General features: G+C 37.2%; 3 protein-coding genes across 5 annotated transcripts; 1 reads left to right on the top strand and 2 right to left on the bottom strand.

Moving 5' to 3' along the window:
- Nucleotides 1-2,466: 2,466 nt before the first annotated feature.
- LOC140014665 (uncharacterized) lies at nt 2,467-6,847 on the bottom strand. Its single transcript, XM_072065749.1, has 8 exons — nt 6,441-6,847; nt 6,295-6,361; nt 5,915-6,025; nt 5,548-5,743; nt 4,125-4,210; nt 3,831-4,026; nt 3,511-3,671; nt 2,467-2,755 (listed from the first exon to the last, which is right to left on the bottom strand). Exons 1-8 carry the CDS (start codon nt 6,532-6,534, stop codon nt 2,467-2,469), a joined length of 1,200 nt encoding a protein of 399 aa, XP_071921850.1. The 5' UTR covers nt 6,535-6,847.
- A 1,731-nt stretch (nt 6,848-8,578) lies between these two features.
- On the top strand, nt 8,579-17,343 carry LOC113708845 (uncharacterized). Of its 2 annotated transcripts, none has more exons than XM_072066443.1 (14): nt 8,579-8,947; nt 10,130-10,438; nt 10,518-10,584; nt 10,854-10,964; nt 11,136-11,331; nt 12,670-12,755; nt 12,854-13,049; nt 13,209-13,320; nt 14,234-14,361; nt 14,507-14,713; nt 14,828-14,937; nt 15,227-15,356; nt 15,535-15,684; nt 16,846-17,343. In XM_072066443.1, exons 2-14 carry the CDS (start codon nt 10,345-10,347, stop codon nt 17,062-17,064), a joined length of 1,806 nt encoding a protein of 601 aa, XP_071922544.1. In that variant the 5' UTR covers nt 8,579-8,947; nt 10,130-10,344; the 3' UTR covers nt 17,065-17,343. The 2 variants fall into 2 exon arrangements, with proteins under 2 accessions (XP_071922544.1, XP_071922545.1); XM_072066444.1 differs by having other exon boundaries at nt 10,121-10,438.
- An 82-nt stretch (nt 17,344-17,425) lies between these two features.
- Nucleotides 17,426-21,289, bottom strand: LOC113720139 (uncharacterized). 2 transcript variants are annotated; one of them, XM_027245101.2, is made up of 3 exons: nt 20,974-21,288; nt 20,202-20,328; nt 17,426-19,853 (listed from the first exon to the last, which is right to left on the bottom strand). In XM_027245101.2, exon 3 carries the CDS (start codon nt 19,808-19,810, stop codon nt 17,678-17,680), a length of 2,133 nt encoding a protein of 710 aa, XP_027100902.2. In that variant the 5' UTR covers nt 19,811-19,853; nt 20,202-20,328; nt 20,974-21,288; the 3' UTR covers nt 17,426-17,677. The 2 variants fall into 2 exon arrangements, with proteins under 2 accessions (XP_027100902.2, XP_027100905.2); XM_027245104.2 differs by lacking the exon at nt 20,202-20,328 and having other exon boundaries at nt 20,974-21,289.
- Nucleotides 21,290-23,025: the final 1,736 nt, after the last annotated feature.

The following is a 23,025-nucleotide window of genomic DNA, read 5'->3' as shown; positions in this document are numbered from 1 at the left end:
CCCTCAAGTGCTAACATGCAAATGCCATGCTAGATAGTTGCACATTAATGTGAATTCTGGGCATACTCTAGTGCTGCACTTTGTTGTACAAGTGTTCCACTTAATAGATATTTATTGAAGGCAGCACGATGCGGTGTATATAGCTACAAAAAGGCAGCAGACTTTGGGTGAATGAAGACAAATTTTCCAGCTTCTTAGAGTTGAGGCAATGTAGTAGCTAATCACCCATACCTCTGATTATTGGTGTAGCAAAAAGTACAATTACTAAGACAGGCATGAAATGTAGGAATTTATTTTGTTACTACATAATAGGTGGCAATATATAGGTGGAAGCAATAAGTCACATGAATGTATATTAACACCAGAATAAAGAAATACATGCCTACTTTAAAAGTAGCCACTAGGTCATGTTCCCCCCAACTATTTCACCTTTTTTATTTTAGGGAGATGTGACCACCTATAACCAAACATTGGAAAGTACTGGACCAAATATATCAACATATCCAAAGAATAACAGTCGCATGTACCCATGAAGTAACGTAGCAACAAAAGGAAGATATACCAAATTGTAGATTAGGCAGATGAACAAAAGTAACAATTATCAATACTTGTTTGGTTAAGAAGAAACAGCAACATAATTATCATTTGCAAATTATTCCATTGCGAATCATCCAAGAAGCACCTCCTGTTCGCATCCTATCCAATGCGAGTTTCAGATGATAAACGTAAACCCTTTAACTTGGCATATACATGCCAAATTCTTTTCAATTGAGTGAACTTTGAATGGTAAACACTCCAGCCATACAGCTGGCTCCAGGTTGCATTAAGGTGTGCAGCCAATTTCATCCAATTCACTTCGAATGCCATGTTTGAGTACTACTCCCCACTCTTTCTCCACTCAACGTAGGTCATGCAGAGCAAAATCTCCATATTTTCATCCCAGTAAGCTTTTGGAATGCTGTGGTCTCGAAGCATTTGTTTTGCATGACGAAGTTGGCAGCAGTCCAAAGAATGAGGTAATGATTAGTGGGAAACATGGGAAGCATTGAGGCAGAGCAAGGCATATGGAGAGAAGTGGTTAATACAACAAAATCATTTGGGGTATAAGTTACAAATGGAAAAAAAAAATTTGTACTAGCATCGATCCATATCACAAAAATGGCATGGAATTTGGGTTCCATTTTCAGGGGTGGGATTGGAAGTAAAAAACGGGGGGCTTGCCAGAATAATGAACTTACTCTGAAATAGTTCACTAGACACTCGATATAGTCATTGGAGTCCATAACAGAGTTGACAAAAGAAATCTCAGAACTTCTAGCAAGAGTGGTTGGTCTAGGCAATGACTTCCGGTGTTTGTTGGGCATTTATCGAATATTCAAGAACCAACAGTAGCTCATAGTATGGAACACCTGAACAAGCACACTACAAATGCATGGATAATATGGGGAAGCAAGAAATGATTGCTAAGCTAATTGGCCGAGCAATTAGCTTTGGTAATACATAGGGCGTACAATAAAATTGGTGGTGCTACTATAGTCTCACCATAACAGGGGAAGAAATGAGTTATAAGGCGTTAAGAGTTCTAGAAATTTATTGTCAGCTATAGTGCAGCCAAACACCTAATTGACCAAAGGAATCGGAAAATAGGACAAACAACCACAATTCATGAACACGGTTGTAGGATAGGGAGGAAAATTCTAACCTTAGCAGCAGCTCGACAACATGCAAATCCTTGGCAACCAAACCAACCTTGTTGGAGTTTCACTAAATTTGTTTTGTTTGCCGCTATAAAAGTTGAAGATAAGATGCGGAGGCCGAACAAATTCAGGCAATCTTGGCCGAGAATCTATGACTACAATTGCTTCAAGCAAATATATATATATATATATATATACCAATCCACAATCGAATACTTGAAATCTTCAGTCCCCCTGCGCGCAGCTTCTCACAAAAGGGGCTCAATGTAGATTAATCTGGAAATGCTCAGAGGGGATAAGAAATTTGGAGGAGATTTTAGATGAACAGCAAGAAAGGAATTGAGATGGGAATGTGCACGGGACACGATGCCTTTTTTCACGACCTTTTAGAATGGCTCTTTTTTCACGACCCTTCAGAATGTTTGGTATGGGTAGATATATTCTCTCTCTTCTTGAGAGCTCCTCTCTCTAAAAATTAGAGCCTTTCCTCTTCACTTGAGAGTTCTGGCTCCTCTTTCAGTAGGAGAGTCATATAATAGTTTTAGCCATTGTCCCGATCTTGCCCATCTGTTCACTGTCTTCCTCAACTTTTAGTTGCCCATGTTTTCTAGAGCTGTTTGTTCGGTCCTTGAAGTTTTAAGCTTTCGCTGGTCTTATTTTTAAAAATATTTAAAAAAATTTCTGTTGATAAGCGGTTGTCCTTTTTCTGAACACATCTGGTTCTTATCTACTGTTTTTCTAACTCTTAACTTCCTCTTCTTGTACAGAACTAGAATACTGGAGTCATCTGGGTCTTGTTCTGGAATGCCCTTAAAGTGACTTCGGCCATGGCAGATGAACTTGCTTTCGTGTTGGAAAAATTTGAGCTATCAAACAAGGAATATGAGGGAGTGGAACTGGACAGTGAAGACGCAGAGGATGGAAGGGAAGATTGCAGGAAGTGTTTAGTTGGGAAAGTTATGGGAGAAAGATCTGCCAACTTTACGGGGATTAAGAACTTTGTGAACCACATGTGGGGCTTTCCCAGGAACATGATTGCAACGGAGGTAGGCTTTAATCTGTATCAATTTTCCTTCTCAGAAGAAAAAGATATTGACAGAGTCCTGGCGGGAAGACCTTATGTTATGGACAACCAACTTCTCAATATAAAGCAGTGGGAAGAAGATATTGACCACAACCCTGATGCCTTTAACCTCTCACATATGTGGATACAAATTTGGAATATGCCGATTCACTGGCTAACCAAGGAAATTGGAAGGGTCTTTAATAGAGTCGACGACGTGATCATCTCGAGGGGAGGTAGCAAGGAGGGAAGACATCCCAAAATCAAGGCTGTGGTAGATGTCACAGTTCCATTACTAAGGGGAACTGCAGCAAAAATGAATGGGGTGTCAAGATGGGTTGAGTTTAGGTATGAAAAATGTTCGGATTTTGGACTATAGATGAGATTATGTAAAATATAATTTGACAAATTTACCATTAAAAAATGATCATGTGCCTTGCACATGATGGATTCCGGCCAAAAAATGATCGAAAACCTAGTTAGGGACTAAATTTGTCCGATGTTAATATGTAAGGGATATAAAATTACACTTTTAAAAGTGAGGGACGAAAAAAGTTATTTTACAAAATGTAAGGGACGTTTTGGACGATTTTCCCTAAATAAAATGAAGAAACTAGTTGTGGATACTAAATTCATATAAATGATGGACGAAATTAGTAAGCTATGATAAATTTAACAATGACCCCTAGGCTTTAAGTCTGTTGTCCACGTACCCATAAACAATTTGAATTACACATTAGACTCCAGTACTTGTCATAATCCATTAAACAGTAGACAACGCAGAGGAGACTACTACAAAAAATGAGGAATCCATTAAATGTTTTTGCGTTTGATATTGGAAATCGGTGCCCAAGCCAATGGAATTCTGTCATTGATGCAGCCTGCTGGGACCTAGCCTCAGACATAACAGCCTTTTGATCCAAGAAAATGCAGTTATAATTAGATACTAAGCTGAGAAATTCATGTTTCCAAGTTGTCATGACAAAAGTTGTGGAATATGATTCTACCAATAGTATAGCCACACACCTCATTAATCACCTAACTCCTGAATTCTATTATTTAATACTCACCTCCAACTTTGCTCTAAACAGGTCCAAAGCAGGTCCTTCCATTTCACCTATGCGTAACAATTCAGAAGTTTGTAAATTTGACTCGCCAATTTTGTGTAAGCAGTATCTTATGCTAGGTTCTAATTCCTCAACCCGCTCACGGCACAAAACTTGGTTCTCAAGGTCTCCATATTTCCCAAGTTCCTCATAAACAGCCCTAAAGAAAGTAACTAAGTTAGCCAACAAGGGAACTGTACACTTCAAGCAACATCTTGGATATTTAAAGGAGAAACAACCATACTAAACATTTAGTACCTGGCACTTTTGAAACTCTTCAGTGCAACTTCCCAATTCTGATCTTGTTCAAATAACAAATTTCCCCTCATATAAGCTGCATAGGCCTGCAGTTTAAGAATTGATAGTTTCTCAGTACAGAGAATATTACTTGCATGCAAAAGTTACAAGCAACAGTGTGAAGAAATTGCCAAGTCAACAACATTGACAGGCTGAAACTCCACCACTAAGCAAATGGAAACAGAAAATGGCAACAAAATCTTCAAAATGTCCATCTGAGAAAAGAGTTGAAGAGCACATCGATTGCTAAGTGAGAATTGTTTTTACAGCTTGCATGTACGTCTAGAACTAGTTAATAGTTCATCTGATGCTTTTAATGAAAACGACTAAAAAAGGAAAGGAAAGACAGTAAGAAACAACTGAATTGTCGGCATTGATTGCATAAGCCAACTTCCACTAAGTATGACTGTATTGTAAACTATATCGTTGGTTTTAATTGCAGTGATTGGAGATGAATCCAAACCATCCATAGAAATTAACTTTATCTTAACATAAATAGTTGCTTAGAGATCATAAAGTGATAGATTCTCCACCATATCATCTAAACTAATCCAAGCACTAAATCTGAATTATTCGTAAATACCTAGTTTGATATGTGCTGGCTACAGTTATCGAATGTAAACTTCTACCTAAACCACTTGTAACAAGAAAAGAACGGTCAAAGGAAGAAAATTAGTAGCAGACTATGAAGTTTACTTATTAAAAGCATCTAAGCAGGTTATCTCTCATGATTCTAGCAACACCACAACTAGGGATGGCAACAGGAGCAGCTTCCCGAGGGGAGTGAAGCAAGGGTGGAGGGGATTTTTCTCCCCCTGTTTTAAATGGGGCAGGTGATGGGGGAGGACCTCCACCACTAAATAAATTTTGAAAAAATGTAAGTATCTATAGCTAATTTTATACATATATAACATACACATTACAACCACACATCAATAATATATGCAAATATATTATAATTTGAGAACTAAAAATATCATAATGTCAATAAAATAAATTTTAAAATATCAATAATATCTAAAAGAATGATTTATGAGGTTGTTATTGATGTTATATACGTGGACAAATAATGTCCAAATAAAAATTATAATTAGCCAACCACTATGGAGTGGGGTGGGGCATGGCAAGGGTAAGGGAAGCGGGGGACGGGGCAGGAGTGGGGGGAGATTTTAGAACACGGGGCTGGGGAAGGGGGAGGGATCCCACGCCTTCCCCCCCCTTCCTCCAAAAACCACGGGCCCTATTGCCATCCTTGCCCACAAGTGAAAGGAAATATAGTGAACCGAATAAAACAAAAAATTCCTGAAAGAGTCTGTTAGAAATAATTAGATTATTTGTATACAGGGCACAGCAGCAGTGCAAAATGATGAATTAATCAGCACACCTCTGCTTCCAAAGATGTCATAGAATCTCCCTTAATGGAACACAAGTCTTGAAACAAAGTAGCCCATTTGACTGCTTTTCGCAGCCTACCAATCAGATAGCCACGCTGACGTGCATTTGGACCATCTGGCAGCGTTTTCTTTTCCATAGCATGGCTCCAAGCTCTTTCTGCTGTATAAAGAACCACATGAAGATACCTACAGTGTCCCCAACCACCACGCAGAATCAGGATAGATTAACGACCATTAAGAAATTATTAATGAGAGACAAAACAGCATATTTGTTCTTCAAATAGCAAAAGCGAAATTAAAACATTTACCAACTGTAATGTCAATCAAATTCAACCATTGGTCTTGGCAATCTATTACCTCACTTCAGTGACCATAGAAGCTGTAATCGCCCTTTTACTATATTTACCACGGCCATGCGTGAATTTCAACGACTTGTACAATCTCCTGAGCCGAGCAGTACAGTACCTCCTAAAAAATTTGCAAAAACTGGTCAATTTCACATTCCCTCAATAGTACAACTCTATCACACCACATTTTTCACAAATTTAACCCTGCCACCTCTAATGATCAATGTCATAAATTCCCTCATAAACCTATATAGAGCACACTTACGCTTATATACTGGTAAAAACAATATCAAACGGCATTTCTTACAAAAATTAAACCTACTTCCCGGAACTTCATCGTACCAAATTACTCATAAACATATACCATAAGTGTACAAGCGTAGGTTATACCGGTAACGAGCGTAATCGCCAAACCGCAATCCATGCTGCATCTGAGCCGATTTCAAGAGCTGCAAAACTGTAAATTCACCAAAAAAAAAAAACTAAATTATCACCTCAAAATTAGCTGTCTAGAGCTTTATGGGAGAGTAAATTACCATTGATAGAGAACCTAGGGCTATTAATCTGATCAACGGATTCCGAATTCTGGTTGTCCACATCCATAGCGGAGGAGTTGTTCTCTTTGGCCATATCGTTAATGTGAAATCTCCGTCAGATCTTAAATTTGGCGTCGTCTTTATCGGAATTAGCCCGACGGCTTGAATGTAGGTGGCTTGAAAGATTCTGAAGATGTCCCAAATGCCCCTGGCTCGTGGCACACTGCCGGCGGCGGGATTTTCTGGTTTAGTCGCTGAGTGAACGTAAATGAAGCCTGCTTGGTCTCGACATAAAAATCCTAGTCTCCCCTGCGTTGTCTACTGTTTAATGTCATAAGGATGTAATCGAGCCGAGTCGAGCTCGAGTATCGCTATACTCGAGCTCGACTCGACTCATATACACAGAAACTCGAGCTCGATCGAGTCTAAAAAATGGATACTCGAAGCTCGACTCGAAAAATTTCCTTTAGGCTCGAGACTCGACTCGATAAGGCTCGACCTTTAGTCAAGCCTTATCGAGTCGAGTCTTATCAAGCTTTTTGACTCGATTTGACCAAAAAATGAGATCAAAGGTGGCTTTTTGGGAAGATTCAAAGGCAAGCTGGATTGCTTGACATGAAACTTTCAAATTCAGCAATTACCCACCAACTAGGGGTGAGCAGATTCGGTTCGTACCGAATTCATAACCGATTTCAAATTCAATTCGGTAATTTGAAATCGGGTATTTGGTAATTCGGTACCAATTCGGTGCATACCGAATTCACCGAATTCTAATATGGTATAAAATAGGTAATGAGATTATGAATTTGGTAATAACCGATTTCGAATTCAAAATTCGGTAATTGAAATCGGGTACCGCATTACCGCATTCGAATACCAAATTGATATATAAAATTATATAATATATAGACAAATGCTATTTAGTATTAGTATATACTACTAATACTTTATTATATTATATAGGTAAATGCTATTAATAATAATTAGTATATGGTATTATCATCATATCATGTACTTATAATACTAATAATATATAATAATGTACAATATATTTATATTATTTTAGTATTTATTAACTGTTATATGACTACAATAATGCATAGTAATACATTACAATATAAGATAACTATAATAGTTATTATTTTATACATGAGTAACATACTAACATGACTAGAATTAGATAATAATTAATACATATATGTATAATACTAAATATTAAACAATAAACATAATTAGTAATTAGAATTTAGATATTGGTAATTTGATACATCATTCATGTTTGAATTATTGAATATTTGAATGCGTAATCTATAACTTGCAAGTATTAGTGTACTCTAAATTTACATTACATATTCACTAATCTTAAGGTTTTAAGTATAGATAAGACAACTAAGCAGTGTAAGTGAATGTATATGAATTGCAAATCAATGTATTAGTGTATTGACTTTCACAATAACATATGTAAGTAAATAAGTTTAATTTTGATTTGAAATAAATTATAAGTTTGTAACTAACATAACTTATCACTAATCATTGTAATTTGTAAGTTTGTAACTAATATTACTTATTATTAATCATTGTAAATTATAAATTCATAAATTATTACTAATCATTGTACAGTCTAAGGTTTATTCTAGTTTAAATTAATCACTTTTTATGTGTTCCTTAAATCATAGACTAAGGATTGTAGGTATAAGTGATCAAATAAGTTAAAATTCATATTATCTATTTACTAATCTTAAGGCTTTAAGTATAGACAAAATAACTAAGCTGTGTAAGTGAATGCATGTGAGTTGCAAATCAAGTAAATAAGTTTTATTTTGATTTGAAATAAATTATAAGTTTGTAACTAATGTAACTTATCACTAATCATTGATTCATTGTAATTTATAAGTTTGTAACTAATATTACTTATTATTAATCATTGTAAATTATAAATTCATTGTAACTACTAACTAAATTAGTTTAAATTAATCACTTTTTATGTGTTTCTTAAATCATAGACCAAGGATTTTAGGTATAAGTGATCAAATAAATGCCAATTAAACCACAAAATGATTTGAACATAAGTAATGTGTTCAATTATGAATAAATTTGGGGATCAAATCAGTAATAATTTTTAAATCATCGAGGAGCATAATGAATGTATTATAATTTAGGAGCCCCAATTTATAAATTAAAAATTACAAAATCACTTCATTTGGGAAGAGTCGGATTTCATCTTCAGCTGATGACAAGTGAGAAAACAACCATTGCAAATTTGCAATATTGCATGGTGCCGTGACTGCCGTCACCTAGGGCTTTCACAGCACTAACACTCCCAAGTCCCAATTCCCAAATCGAAGCTGCTCTCCGCCTCTCCGGCCTCCGCCAGTCCGCCGCGCTCTACGCCTCCTGTCGGCTGTGTCCTGCCGTGCTGGTTCATCGCTGCCGAGTGTCGAAGACGAAGCACCAAGATCTCACTGGTTCATCGCTGGTTCATCACTGCTCATCTCTGGCTCGCTTAGGTAAGTGCTCCTCTGTTTTTGGCTCTGTGTATCTGGCATTAAAATGGGCCAAGATCGACTAGGAAATTTGTTATCCTGAATTGATAAGGGGACGAAATCTGAGTTTCGAATTGCAAACTCTAACTGTTGTAGTAGTTTAGATTAGGTGTGATATAACATAAGCTTTGTATTTTATACACAAGAAAGCTCTCTCCAGTTGTGCAGCCTTTAAAAGTTAAGGCCTTGGGGAAAAATTCCACCTTTTACCCGTTAGAAAAATTAAAAAGGAAAAAACTTGCTAAAATGAAAATTTTACCTCCTTGTCCGTGGAGATTCTCAATCTCTGGTGCACATCTAGTGAAAGTACGGCTCCAGAAGTTGTACCTAGGATTCTGGATATGAATTTTCTGCAATGTGTAAAAGAAGAAACATCTATGTATAAATAAGCAGAAAGGTCACCTTAATAAGCTCAATAAAAGTAATCAGCTCCTGAATAAGTAATGGAAAGCATTGGAGCAAGTCTAGAACATATCGAAGAGAGCAATTTAGCTTTTATAACTACAAACCAGTAGAAGGCCTACATATGTCTAGCTTCTTTACATATTTTCAGTCTAATATTTGTAGCTTTCTCATGGCTTGCGGGGGTTGGTAGTTGCTGAACTATAAAGATTGGTTTTATATATTCTCTTAATTTGCTTCAGGGTTATTTTGTAACTACTTGAACTCATTAATTTGTAGTAGCTTCTAGTTATTTTACAAATTACAACTACGCAGTATAGATTTTATTACCCTACTGTGGCTTAGGAACTATGCTATGAGGAATTAGAATCATCCATTTTTTGCTGCTCTTGTGGGCACCACTAGTTGGTGGGTAATTGCTGAATTTGAAAGTTTCATGTCAAGCAATCCAGCTTGCCTTTGAATCTTCCCAAAAAGCCACCTTTGATCTCATTTTTTGGTCAAATCGAGTCAAAAAGCTTGATAAGACTCGACTCGATAAGGCTTGACTAAAGGTCGAGCCTTATCGAGTCGAGTCTCGAGCCTAAAGGAAATTCTTCGAGTCGAGCTTCGAGTATCCATTTTTTAGACTCGATCGAGCTCGAGTTTCTGTGTATATGAGTCGAGTCGAGCTCGAGTATAGCGATACTCGAGCTCGACTCGGCTCGATTACATCCTTATGACATTAAACAGTAGACAACGCAGGGGAGACTAGGATTTTTATGTCGAGACCAAGCAGGCTTCATTTACGTTCACTCAGCGACTAAACCAGAAAACCCCGCCGCCGGCAGTGTGCCACGAGCCAGGGGCATTTGGGACATCTTCAGAATCTTTCAAGCCACCTACATTCAAGCCGTCGGGCTAATTCCGATAAAGACGACGCCAAATTTAAGATCTGACAGAGATTTCACATTAACGATATGGCCAAAGAGAACAACTCCTCCGCTATGGATGTGGACAACCAGAATTCGGAATCCGTTGATCAGATTAATAGCCCTAGGTTCTCTATCAATGGTAATTTACTCTCCCATAAAGCTCTAGACAGCTAATTTTGAGGTGATAATTTAGTTTTTTTTTTTTGGTGAATTTACAGTTTTGCAGCTCTTGAAATCGGCTCAGATGCAGCATGGATTGCGGTTTGGCGATTACGCTCGTTACCGGTATAACCTACGCTTGTACACTTATGGTATATGTTTATGAGTAATTTGGTACGATGAAGTTCCGGGAAGTAGGTTTAATTTTTGTAAGAAATGCCGTTTGATATTGTTTTTACCAGTATATAAGCGTAAGTGTGCTCTATATAGGTTTATGAGGGAATTTATGACATTGATCATTAGAGGTGGCAGGGTTAAATTTGTGAAAAATGTGGTGTGATAGAGTTGTACTATTGAGGGAATGTGAAATTGACCAGTTTTTGCAAATTTTTTAGGAGGTACTGTACTGCTCGGCTCAGGAGATTGTACAAGTCGTTGAAATTCACGCATGGCCGTGGTAAATATAGTAAAAGGGCGATTACAGCTTCTATGGTCACTGAAGTGAGGTAATAGATTGCCAAGACCAATGGTTGAATTTGATTGACATTACAGTTGGTAAATGTTTTAATTTCGCTTTTGCTATTTGAAGAACAAATATGCTGTTTTGTCTCTCATTAATAATTTCTTAATGGTCGTTAATCTATCCTGATTCTGCGTGGTGGTTGGGGACACTGTAGGTATCTTCATGTGGTTCTTTATACAGCAGAAAGAGCTTGGAGCCATGCTATGGAAAAGAAAACGCTGCCAGATGGTCCAAATGCACGTCAGCGTGGCTATCTGATTGGTAGGCTGCGAAAAGCAGTCAAATGGGCTACTTTGTTTCAAGACTTGTGTTCCATTAAGGGAGATTCTAGGACATCTTTGGAAGCAGAGGTGTGCTGATTAATTCATCATTTTGCACTGCTGCTGTGCCCTGTATACAAATAATCTAATTATTTCTAACAGACTCTTTCAGGAATTTTTTGTTTTATTCGGTTCACTGTATTTCCTTTCACTTGTGGGCAAGGATGGCAATAGGGCCCGTGGTTTTTGGAGGAAGGGGGGGGGAAGGCGGGGGATCCCTCCCCCTTCCCCAGCCCCGTGTTCTAAAATCTCCCCCCACTCCTGCCCCGTCCCCCGCTTCCCTTACCCTTGCCATGCCCCACCCCACTCCATAGTGGTTGGCTAATTATAATTTTTATTTGGACATTATTTGTCCACGTATATAACATCAATAACAACCTCATAAATCATTCTTTTAGATATTATTGATATTTTAAAATTTATTTTATTGACATTATGATATTTTTAGTTCTCAAATTATAATATATTTGCATATATTATTGATGTGTGGTTGTAATGTGTATGTTATATATGTATAAAATTAGCTATAGATACTTACATTTTTTCAAAATTTATTTAGTGGTGGAGGTCCTCCCCCATCACCTGCCCCATTTAAAACAGGGGGAGAAAAATCCCCTCCACCCTTGCTTCACTCCCCTCGGGAAGCCGCTCCTGTTGCCATCCCTAGTTGTGGTGTTGCTAGAATCATGAGAGATAACCTGCTTAGATGCTTTTAATAAGTAAACTTCATAGTCTGCTACTAATTTTCTTCCTTTGACCGTTCTTTTCTTGTTACAAGTGGTTTAGGTAGAAGTTTACATTCGATAACTGTAGCCAGCACATATCAAACTAGGTATTTACGAATAATTCAGATTTAGTGCTTGGATTAGTTTAGATGATATGGTGGAGAATCTATCACTTTATGATCTCTAAGCAACTATTTATGTTAAGATAAAGTTAATTTCTATGGATGGTTTGGATTCATCTCCAATCACTGCAATTAAAACCAACGATATAGTTTACAATACAGTCATACTTAGTGGAAGTTGGCTTATGCAATCAATGCCGACAATTCAGTTGTTTCTTACTGTCTTTCCTTTCCTTTTTTAGTCGTTTTCATTAAAAGCATCAGATGAACTATTAACTAGTTCTAGACGTACATGCAAGCTGTAAAAACAATTCTCACTTAGCAATCGATGTGCTCTTCAACTCTTTTCTCAGATGGACATTTTGAAGATTTTGTTGCCATTTTCTGTTTCCATTTGCTTAGTGGTGGAGTTTCAGCCTGTCAATGTTGTTGACTTGGCAATTTCTTCACACTGTTGCTTGTAACTTTTGCATGCAAGTAATATTCTCTGTACTGAGAAACTATCAATTCTTAAACTGCAGGCCTATGCAGCTTATATGAGGGGAAATTTGTTATTTGAACAAGATCAGAATTGGGAAGTTGCACTGAAGAGTTTCAAAAGTGCCAGGTACTAAATGTTTAGTATGGTTGTTTCTCCTTTAAATATCCAAGATGTTGCTTGAAGTGTACAGTTCCCTTGTTGGCTAACTTAGTTACTTTCTTTAGGGCTGTTTATGAGGAACTTGGGAAATATGGAGACCTTGAGAACCAAGTTTTGTGCCGTGAGCGGGTTGAGGAATTAGAACCTAGCATAAGATACTGCTTACACAAAATTGGCGAGTCAAATTTACAAACTTCTGAATTGTTACGCATAGGTGAAATGGAAGGACCTGCTTTGGACCTGTTTAGAGCAAAGTTGGAGGTGAGTCTTAAATAATAGAATTCAGGAGTTAGGTGATTAATGAGGTGTGTGGCTATACTATTGGTAGAATCATATTCCACAACTTTTGTCATGACAACTTGGAAACATGAATTTCTCAGCTTAGTATCTAATTATAACTGCATTTTCTTGGATCAAAAGGCTGTTATGTCTGAGGCTAGGTCCCAGCAGGCTGCATCAATGACAGAATTCCATTGGCTTGGGCACCGATTTCCAATATCAAACGCAAAAACAAGGGTGTCCATACTGAAAGGTTAGTAATGAATCATGACATAATTAAGTCATAGTGGTTTCTGAGCAAAATGGATACTTAAGTTTTTCTTCCTTGTATCTGCTTTTTGCAACTGCATTGCCACTTTTTGGGTTGACTCTAGAAGCTGGAATTGTTTGCTTGACAGCTTTTTTAGTTTAGCTGGAAATTCAAATTTAGACAGCATGTTCTCTGTTGTATTTTTCCAAGAATAGTTTTGGGACAGTTATTTTTATTTGGAAATCACCATTTAAATAACATTTAAAAAGTTTAATGGTTTTAATGTGTAATCAGAATATTAGCATTGCAGAAGTTGCTCATTTAAGGTTTGCTGCTTATATAAGTTGTGCTTCTGAAGTAAGTTCATCAGGTCATACAGAGGAACGTGTTAAAGACTGGCATTTGGCCTTTCTAGGTTGAACTTTGTAATGAATTGTGTAATGCCCTCACTGCATTGGTGTAATTAGATAGACATGTTTCTATCTCTAATGCTACATCATAAACTCATTCACAGAAAATTTTCTGCTATTGACTGATTTCTTTCTGGGTTAAGTACCTTGATTTCAATCAGAACGCCAACATAGAGGATGCTGCCTAGAAATCAAAATAAATTCTGGGAGTCCCTTCCATGTACTTTGTGGCTTGATTGCTCCAAAATAAGTTATTCTTAAGTGAATCTCAATTCTAAATTGGATTCTCGATGTTTCTGAAAGCTTTTCTGCTCCTTTCATTTTGTATTGCCAACATTAAACAGATTGATAAAAACCAACAGGATGTTGATTTCCTATGTAATCTGATATCACCTTATGCATCCGCTTTCTTAGCCATTTTATGTTCATTGAGTTGATTAGTACTTTCTATAGCTTTATCATCCAGTCTGAAGGTTTTTCCTTTCTTATGATGCGAACTTGATCAGCTCAGGAACTGGAGAAGGACATTCATGGCCCAAAAGCAGACTCTCTTCCGGCAGATAAAAGACTTGCCACATTTGACAAAATATTTGCTGCATATAATGAAGCCAGAAGCTGCATTCGCAATGATTTGGTGAGAAGCATGAGATTCCCATTTTTTTTTATTCTGTGTAATCAAGTACTTTGTCATCTTAGTGCACTTTTTGCTATTAGGAACAATGATATGTTTTTTTCCTTCCTTCCGGATTTACTGATTTTCACATTATGCTCTCTTTTAGGCTAGTGCAGGAAATTCTGAAAGCATGAAAGATGATCTTAGTGGCCTTGATAAAGCTATTGGTGCTGTTTTAGGACAGCGAACCATCGAAAGGAACCAGTTATTGGTTAGCATTGCTATAAGCAAACTCAATAAGGTCCGTGATGATAAGAATGAAAAAGTTACCAAGCCTGAAGAGCTTGTCCGACTATATGACCTTTTGTTACAGGTGATTACCCATAATTCATATAGCTAGCTTTTTGCAATCTTTTTGTGCATGTAGCAATAGTAGTAGGCATACTTGTAAGTGTCAAAATTTAGTAACTGCTCTTCCAACTGGCAGAATGCTGCTGATCTTTCTGATTTAGTTAGCTCTGGAAGAGATAGAAAGCCAGAAGAGTTGGCTTTTGCTGAAGAGTGTGAGCTCAAAAGTTTGGTTTTCAGAGCTGAAAGGTTCGGTTTATGTCACTGTATTTTCTTTTTTTTGGCTGTTTGTTTCTTTTGTCTCTTACAGGCTTTCACTTCACTCTTTTCTTGTGAATGTATAAGTTGGCTGTAGGTTTATTTTATTGTCTAAAAGTCTTGTCTTCTCTTAACTTATCCTGTCAAATAAATGTATATTCTTAAGTTTGCTTTTTTTATTCTACTTTTCTATTGTTACCATGAAAATTGGTTCAAGGTGTTAGGATTGAGAATGTTTTGATTGTTCAACATGATGACCTTGCTCTCAATTTGTTGGCAGGTGTTTCTATTTAGCCAAATCCTATAGTTTGGCTGGAAAGAGAACAGAAGCCTATGCTTTGTACTGCAAAGTTCGCTTTCTAGCTGATACAGCCCTTAAAGAGCTTCAAAATTTGAAGACAGCTGATCAGGTGTGCATACTTTCCTCTATGGCTGATTTGGTTAATTTAAACATAGTCATAACCAAAGGGCCATCTTTTATTTTTCTTTTATGAAATTTCAGGTTTATGGCAGCTTGTTCTTCCATGTCTACTCACGTGTTGACTGCTTTGTTTGTCTCTTTATTTTTGTCCATTTTCTTTGTATCAGGCTGTGATAAAGGAGTTGCAGACACTGCAAAAAGAAAGTAGATCAAACAGCTGTATAGAGCATGCATTAGCCATCATGGAGGAAGAGCAGGCTCCAGAAAAGCTATCACAAAAGATTTCAACTATATCATTGACTGGAAAGGATAAGAAGGTTTGTGCCCCATTTAACTTTAGGTCCTGGACTTGTTCATCTAGAAGGAAATTAAATGCATCAATCATAGTTGGAGCATGTAAAGTATGATGCTATTATTAATTTCCCCATTATGCTGATGTGGCTTCATTAGATTTCACTTTCTTTTAAGCTGGCCATGTGTTAATGGTTTTTGAATATCTCAAATTATGCATTTTTTTAGCCCTTCAAGTTAATGGTTTTCTTCTAGATATTGATGTTAAAAATTTGCACATTTGTTTACATTGCTTTATACACTTTACGTATATGTTTCTTAGCTACATAATAGGTGAAGGCATTCAGATTTGCTTACATGTTACTTACACTCTATTCCTCGAGTTTTTTTGGTATATAATTAATTCATGCAACTAAAAGCATGGTTTTATTTTGAGATTTGTGGATAAACTGTTGCATGGACCCTCTGTAGTCATAGTACTTTGCGTGGTCCTAGAGATCAGCTTTATGCATGTTCACCATTCACACTTTGAAAGTCATCTTATAGTGCTGATCCACAAGGATTCTCTGAATAAACTGGCCATAGAATTTGTGGATCAAAAACCATGCATTAATTTCTTCTGCTGGAATATTTCCTAGTACTGAAATTTTCGTGCTTCCAGTAGAATATGATAAACGACACCACTGTGATGCTTTGCCTATATGTGCCATCTGTGATGGAACTTCTTTTAGGTCAAGTCCTTATTTACAATGCTTAGTTGGTGGAACATACTTTGTTGGACCATGAATACATGTGCATTGTTATCTTTTACTTTTTTCTCAAAGCCGGTCCTCCTTTTGGATTTTCTTTATGTAGCCATGTATTCAACACAGTTTATCCTTCCTTTGTGATTATTTGAAGAACACAGGCTATTTTGCTCCTCATCTTGTGTGCATAATTTTTTGTTTTCCCTTTGTTTACTTCTCTTCCTTTCCAAAGTTGCTTCTGTTTTAGGCACAAGTTGGTAATATTTTAACGCATTTTGAGCTGGGATTTGTCTCTGTTTTTAATGTTTAAAATGGTTGCAAATTAGTCTAGTTTAACTTTTTAAATGCATAGCTGAAGCGCACTTCTTTAAGCACGTCTCAATCACGCTTCTGTAGTATTATGGCTTAACCTTTTACTGGATGTTGATTCTGTTGTTTCAGTTGGAGAAATTTCTTATGGACAACCTGGATGTGTATGAATCAGCAGTGGATGCCAGTGTCAAGTCAATGTCACGTATTGAGCGCTTCCCACCTTCATTCCAGGCAGCTGCTCGGAGTCCAATAGTTCTTGACCTGGCATATAATCTAATAGAATGCCCATCACTGGAGAACAGGACAAAGAAGGACAAGAAAAGCTTTTTAGGTAGACTTTGGAGATGAGTAGGTTTATTGCGGAGTATTTTTTTGTTTTGCGAGTTTTTATATCCATCCAGTGAGTGATACTCGTGAAAGATTGACCATTCAGCGACGATGAGTTGTGGCAACTTTTGTGGCACTCGGAAAAGATTCAAATCGCCATCAAAATTTTGGCTCTCTAGATTCTGTAAAACAATAGATGGTACTTCGAATTGAATTACAATAATAATTTGCGAATTTTGTAATTTAATTGGTTACGTGGCAAATCAAGGAAAATGACCGAGTGAGATTTGGAGACTTTAATTTGCAAATGTGTCTTGATCTCAAATTGCACGTTTTTTTGGTTTTCTGCATTCTAGAACAGTATTGAAACAAGATTATGCCGTCACCTGAAACCTTGGATAAAAAACACAAATCAAGATTTCAATAGCAGTTTGGCACACAAAGCTTGAAAGAAAAAAAAGGAAAGCGTTTTCTCCATCAGGAACAACGAATGCAAAGATTATGCGGTAGTTGAGTTCTGAATCTTAACACCAAGTTTTCACTGCAAAATGGCAATCAACTTCGTTTTCAGAAGCCTTCAAACTATTCAACCTGGCCCTTTCACACTTCACCTCTCCATCCAGCAAATTAATTTTCATGCCAGCTTTCTCCGTTTTGGAGGCAAACAGTTGGGTTCTAAATGTAAAGAACTCTCTGAAATGCCATAATCTCCAACACCAGGGACTTTACAAAAAGGAATCCTGTGGGAAAAACTATGGACCTCACCTCTCGAAATTTCACAAATCATTTCAAAGCCGTCCAGCTGCAGCCGCTGAAAAAAAGTGAAGCAGCCCTTCACTTCACCCAGCCTAGCTACCACAATCTTCTCTCTTTCTGAGAAGTCTGATAGAACTTCAACAATCCAATACTCACAACTTTCTAGATCAGAAAGCTTCCACTCACAGTTCCACCTTTGGTACATAGCCCAAATCTCGCCTTTCGCAGGATAAATCACGTAGCCAGGCATAGTTTTCCCAACCTTGACTACATGTGATAACTGCGAAATTTTCATACCCATGATTACGTCTCCAACGCTAAATGCTCCACATGCGATAGGTAAACTCTTCTGCCACCAATTATTATCCAAGTCAGGTTCAGGTTCAGGTTCCAAAAATTTAACAAGTACTTGGGTTCTTGAGAACACGTTGTGTATAACCACATACTGCCGAGGCATTTTATCTCTTCCACAGTAGACAGCCCAAACCTGACCTGTCAAACTAGAAAGATTTGGGCTTTTTCTCTCCGACATTATTGCATCATCTGCTTTACCACCTGACTCCTCCATCTTCCACATATCTGCCTCGTCTGGTTTTCCTCTCATATTATTTGGCAATGCTAACTGGTCAACCTCCAACATCCCACTGACTACTCCATCAATCTCTTCTCCAGTTAACCTATATGCCAGAACCTTGTGGGATAGGGCGTATAACATGCGTGGAAGGACGCGAATAGTGATGGAAAAGCCTCCTCCTGTTTCCCTCTGAAAAATGCTCCTGAAACCTGGAACCTTCACCAAATACGTGCAGTCAAATCCAGTATATGTTGAAAAATCTGAGAGAATTTCAACCAATCTATAGTTGCAACTATTTGTAACTTCAGGATTGTAGGACCATTCTTCGAGGTTCCAATCCTCATAAACCGCCCAAACCTCACCTTTCTGTGGATACATGTCAAACTGTTGTGCTGCCACTTCAGTAGTCAGAGAGCATTTGTAGGAGAACTGCAAAGGTGCAATTACATGTTCCCCCGACTCCAAGTCCAGTCGAAAATATCCACATCCAACAGGTAGCCCGGCCTCACACCATCTTCTCTCTGCATTAGTAACTGGAATTGGTTTCAGCCACATCACAGTAACTGTAGACATAGACCTGGCGATAATTTGAGCATATCGGCGATTTTGATGTTCATTTGATTGATGGTGTGTCGCCCATATTTGGCCTATTGCCATATTATCTACTTCTCTGTCATCATCGAAGTTGTAGATATCCTGATAAAGCACTTCATGGGCCATATTTCTGGAAGAGGATGGATGATCCCTTGAAACAGCATGGTTCTGTTCTGATAGAGTGTTCACGTCAAGCATAACTTCTGCCATATCTCCTTCGGAAGTATTACTGGTAGAATTTGACCAAGCTCCTCCATTTCTCATTAGATGCATGCCCGTTGTCAAACAATCCTGACTCCTTGTCCCCAGGTTTTCTAAAGATACATTTTGACAATCACCAGAGGCTAGAGCAGACATTCCTCCCTTCATTTCAGACAATTCAGAGGAAATTGTTGCTTCTAGAGGAGGTGATTCATAATTTTCCCAGGCAGTGCTACGTTGCAAATTGAATTCAGAACGCTTTTGATTGTCAGAAAGCACAAAGAAAGCATCCTCTATGAGTTTAAGAGCCACATCTGTACCTGGGAAGTTATGCTTCAAAGGTTGCAGCATGTTTCTAAGTTTCTGATACTGATGCTTTATGTCAAATGTCTTGGCTGATGGCACAAGTTGAAGGACCCAGTAGTAGTCAATCTCACAACCTGGAAAGTTGATATTGGCAGCTGATAGGATTTCACATACAGTCTGCTTAGGAACAATTTCACCAAGCGGAAAAAGATTACGGGCTCTTTGCAAAGTATCCCTTGCACCAGCATAGTCTTCATTATGAATCATGTTCTCCACTTTCTCCTTTACACGAAGAGCCTCCAATTCTCTGTTATACTCCTCTATCCTGCTCATCATGTTTCATGTTCCCAGAGTCATGAAATTTCTCGAATTGATGCTCCTAATGTGCCAAGAAGCACGATTGATTATCACTTAGAGATGCAGATTAAGTGAAGCTAATTCAAAAGGAGGCAAGGAATGACGGAACTAAGGAAGTATTCACAGTTTAACACACATAAATGTTCAAAGAGATGAACTCCACAATGACATTAGCAGTGACAAATGCACTGTAGTTAGGCAGCAATTTCTTTGAAAGTTATTTTATGCTTGGAAGGATAAGAGTGGCTTTTCAACCAAACTCACATGTAAAGTCTAACAAATGAGATACATATTGCATGGAACTCAGACAAAAATTTACAGAAATTCGAGATTTGAAAGTCTTTCTATGGTAAAATAAGGACTAAAGTACCTAAATATCACATCCAAATTCAGCAGATCACAATCCCTCACTAGTAAGCCTTTGACAATATGTTACCAGTTAAATTTATGAGCCAGCTTTCTGAAGTTTTGCATTCCCTACGTAACCTCCATAGCCTCTGAGAATGAAATGGAAATCCCATGAGGTTTTAACGACACGAAAAGAAAGATCTAAATAGAAAAGTAATGAATTTATAAAAAATGCAAAGCAACCAATGAATGCCGCCAAAGAACCAAAGGCCAAGGTGATAAAGCCATCCAATTTGACAATTCCCCAGCATGGTAAAATCCATCAAACATCCTGACTAAAGGCCCTCTCATAATAACAATTACTAGTATATAATAATACTCAAATTCCTTTAACTGGGCAAGCATGCATTTTTTTTTCTGCAAAATTTTCCTTTTTTACAATAAATCAACCCCGTTAAAGAACATGGAGAAATAACGTCAGTATTCATCTTCAATCAGTAAAATAAAGCAAGCACCTTTTTATGATCAAGAAACAGCAAAAGTTCAAATTTTTAAACCGAAGCAGAACGTTAGAACCACCAGAAAATACAAAAACAAGCATTGCCCTCACGTAAATCTTCTGGTTCTTCCAAAATAAAAGTTCGACACAAAAATCCCATTAGCATTACAACTAAAAGCTTGCAGCTTTAAGTTTTTCGTACAGCAAAATGCAAGAATGAGCATTTGCATGCATATATGCGACTGTGTTAAAAAGTAAAGATGAGGAAATGAAATTTATGTCTGAAAAGACTAACCTATCAGAAGAAGCTAAAGGTTACTGGATTGATATTTGAGATGAAAAGAAGATGTGAAAAAGCAGAGATTTTTGTTTTCTGGGGTCGGAAAGAATGAACGTCAATTGGCTTCTTGTACCTTTCTCATGAACCAGTCTACCATTACAGCATTCCCATTACTACACATACCACTTACCCCTGCCAGCTTTTTTTTTTAAAATTTTTTTTTCATGGTACGAAAGCAAAAAATCAATGAAAAACAGAAGAAGGAGATTTGCTTCCCAGAATAATCTAAAAAGTTTTCCATCGTTTATCCAACATCAAATAGTCCATTAGCTTATAAATAGTGCGTTATGAATGGTGCTGTGTACTTATGTACTAGATTGCATCTTTGGAAATTTTATATACGAGAATAGTCATAGACAATTAAAGCAAAGTTTAGTGAAAATAGTTTTGACTACTGGCGTAGTAGATTACCAGTAATTCTCCAATTTGCAGCTTTGGAATTTAAGATTAATATCAGTGCCTTTTGTATAGCAATTAGTGGGTATGTGGGTACTTCTTTTATAGCGCTTCCCATCCTATCCCATGTATGGTACTATGAAATTGTGAATTGTTGACGGATTGGATGATTTGCATTTTGCAAAATTTAAAAAAAAAAATTCATGATTGATTTCATTTTCTAGTCTATTTTGATACCACTTGCAAGTTGACAATCATTGAACGAATTGATGGATGGCTGCCATTGAATGCCTTGTCTGACCAGATTAAATTGAAAACGATGGAAATCTCGCAAATACATATTATTGTTGGTATCTAATCCGAATTTAAGGTTAACTTCGATCTTGGACATCAAAGCAAAAGCAAATTCTTTAAAAAGAACAGCATGAATTTCTCCAAATATCATATATTCTTTAAAGAATTGTATTGTGATTCATATCATGCTATGACATGCAAACAACAACTTCACAGGTCGTTTCATAAGATCTAATTCAATTATTGTTGTCATTGATAAAAGGATCTTGCCAAGAGATAAAATTGGAAGCTTCTTATGAATTTTACAGAAAAAAAAAAAAGGGGTTCCCTTAATCCCTTGTCCATGTCCACTGCTGCCTTTGCAAAAGCGCATTCTCTCTTTCTGTCTTTTCATTTTTTTCTTTTCCCTGTTACGATTTTCAAGAAAAGAGGAAAGAAAAGTGGCTATGCCAAAGTGGGTGGCCATTTAAACTTTGGAGTTGGCAAAGGATAGGGGAGGCATTTGGCGCGCACTAATGTGTCATGTTAGACAGTTAATCATTGCATCTCAAAATTAAATACATCAACCACTGGTACTAACTGTTTAGTCACTGCCCCAGGCACCTCACCTCTAGTGCTATAGCTGCTACAATAATCAAATAGTACTAATATTGGAAATCTGCTACTCTGGACTGGATTGGATTGGATTCATTTAACAAGTAATTAAACCCCACTGTCGAAATTATTAAGGAAAATTCAATTTAAAAAGCACCAAGATAGAAATGAGAATTGAAACATGAGCATCCCCACAACGGTATTTTTCCATTTTTTAGTGACAGCCATGAAATATCGCATAAATTGGTCCCCCTTTCCCACATTGTCTCCTCTATTTTCCCTCTGTTCTGACCTCTATCAACAATTTCCGACTCCCTTTTCATTTTTAGTCTCTCTTCTTTCTGCCCTTTACTTTTCTTGGCCTTCTTTTAACTTGAGGACAAGAATTTTCCAATTCAAGATTGTGTAGCATGATATTTTTAATGGGTTTTTTTTAAAAGAAAATTTTGAGGATTCTTTTTATAAAAGAATATTAATGGTTAGATTTGTCGGTGGGGATAGTGATCATGGTCATATGAAGTTGGGTTGGATTGCTAGTTGATGCTATATTGCAGAGGATCAGATGCAAGAGGAAAAGATGCAGTTCGCAAGGCTTGATGATTCACCGATGTTCCGGCAACAGGTTTTAGTTCAATTCTTTGTCCCCATTTATGTACTTCTGACTTTTATTTTTTTTTTCCGTGAATCAATTCTCACATAATGATAATACCGTGGAAATATTAA

This window comes from Coffea arabica, chromosome 9e, assembly GCF_036785885.1.
Source record: "Coffea arabica cultivar ET-39 chromosome 9e, Coffea Arabica ET-39 HiFi, whole genome shotgun sequence".
In the NCBI taxonomy this organism is placed as follows: domain Eukaryota; kingdom Viridiplantae; phylum Streptophyta; class Magnoliopsida; order Gentianales; family Rubiaceae; genus Coffea; species Coffea arabica.
The sequence above is the reverse complement of the archived record's forward strand: the minus strand, read 5'-3'. Positions and strand labels throughout refer to the sequence as shown.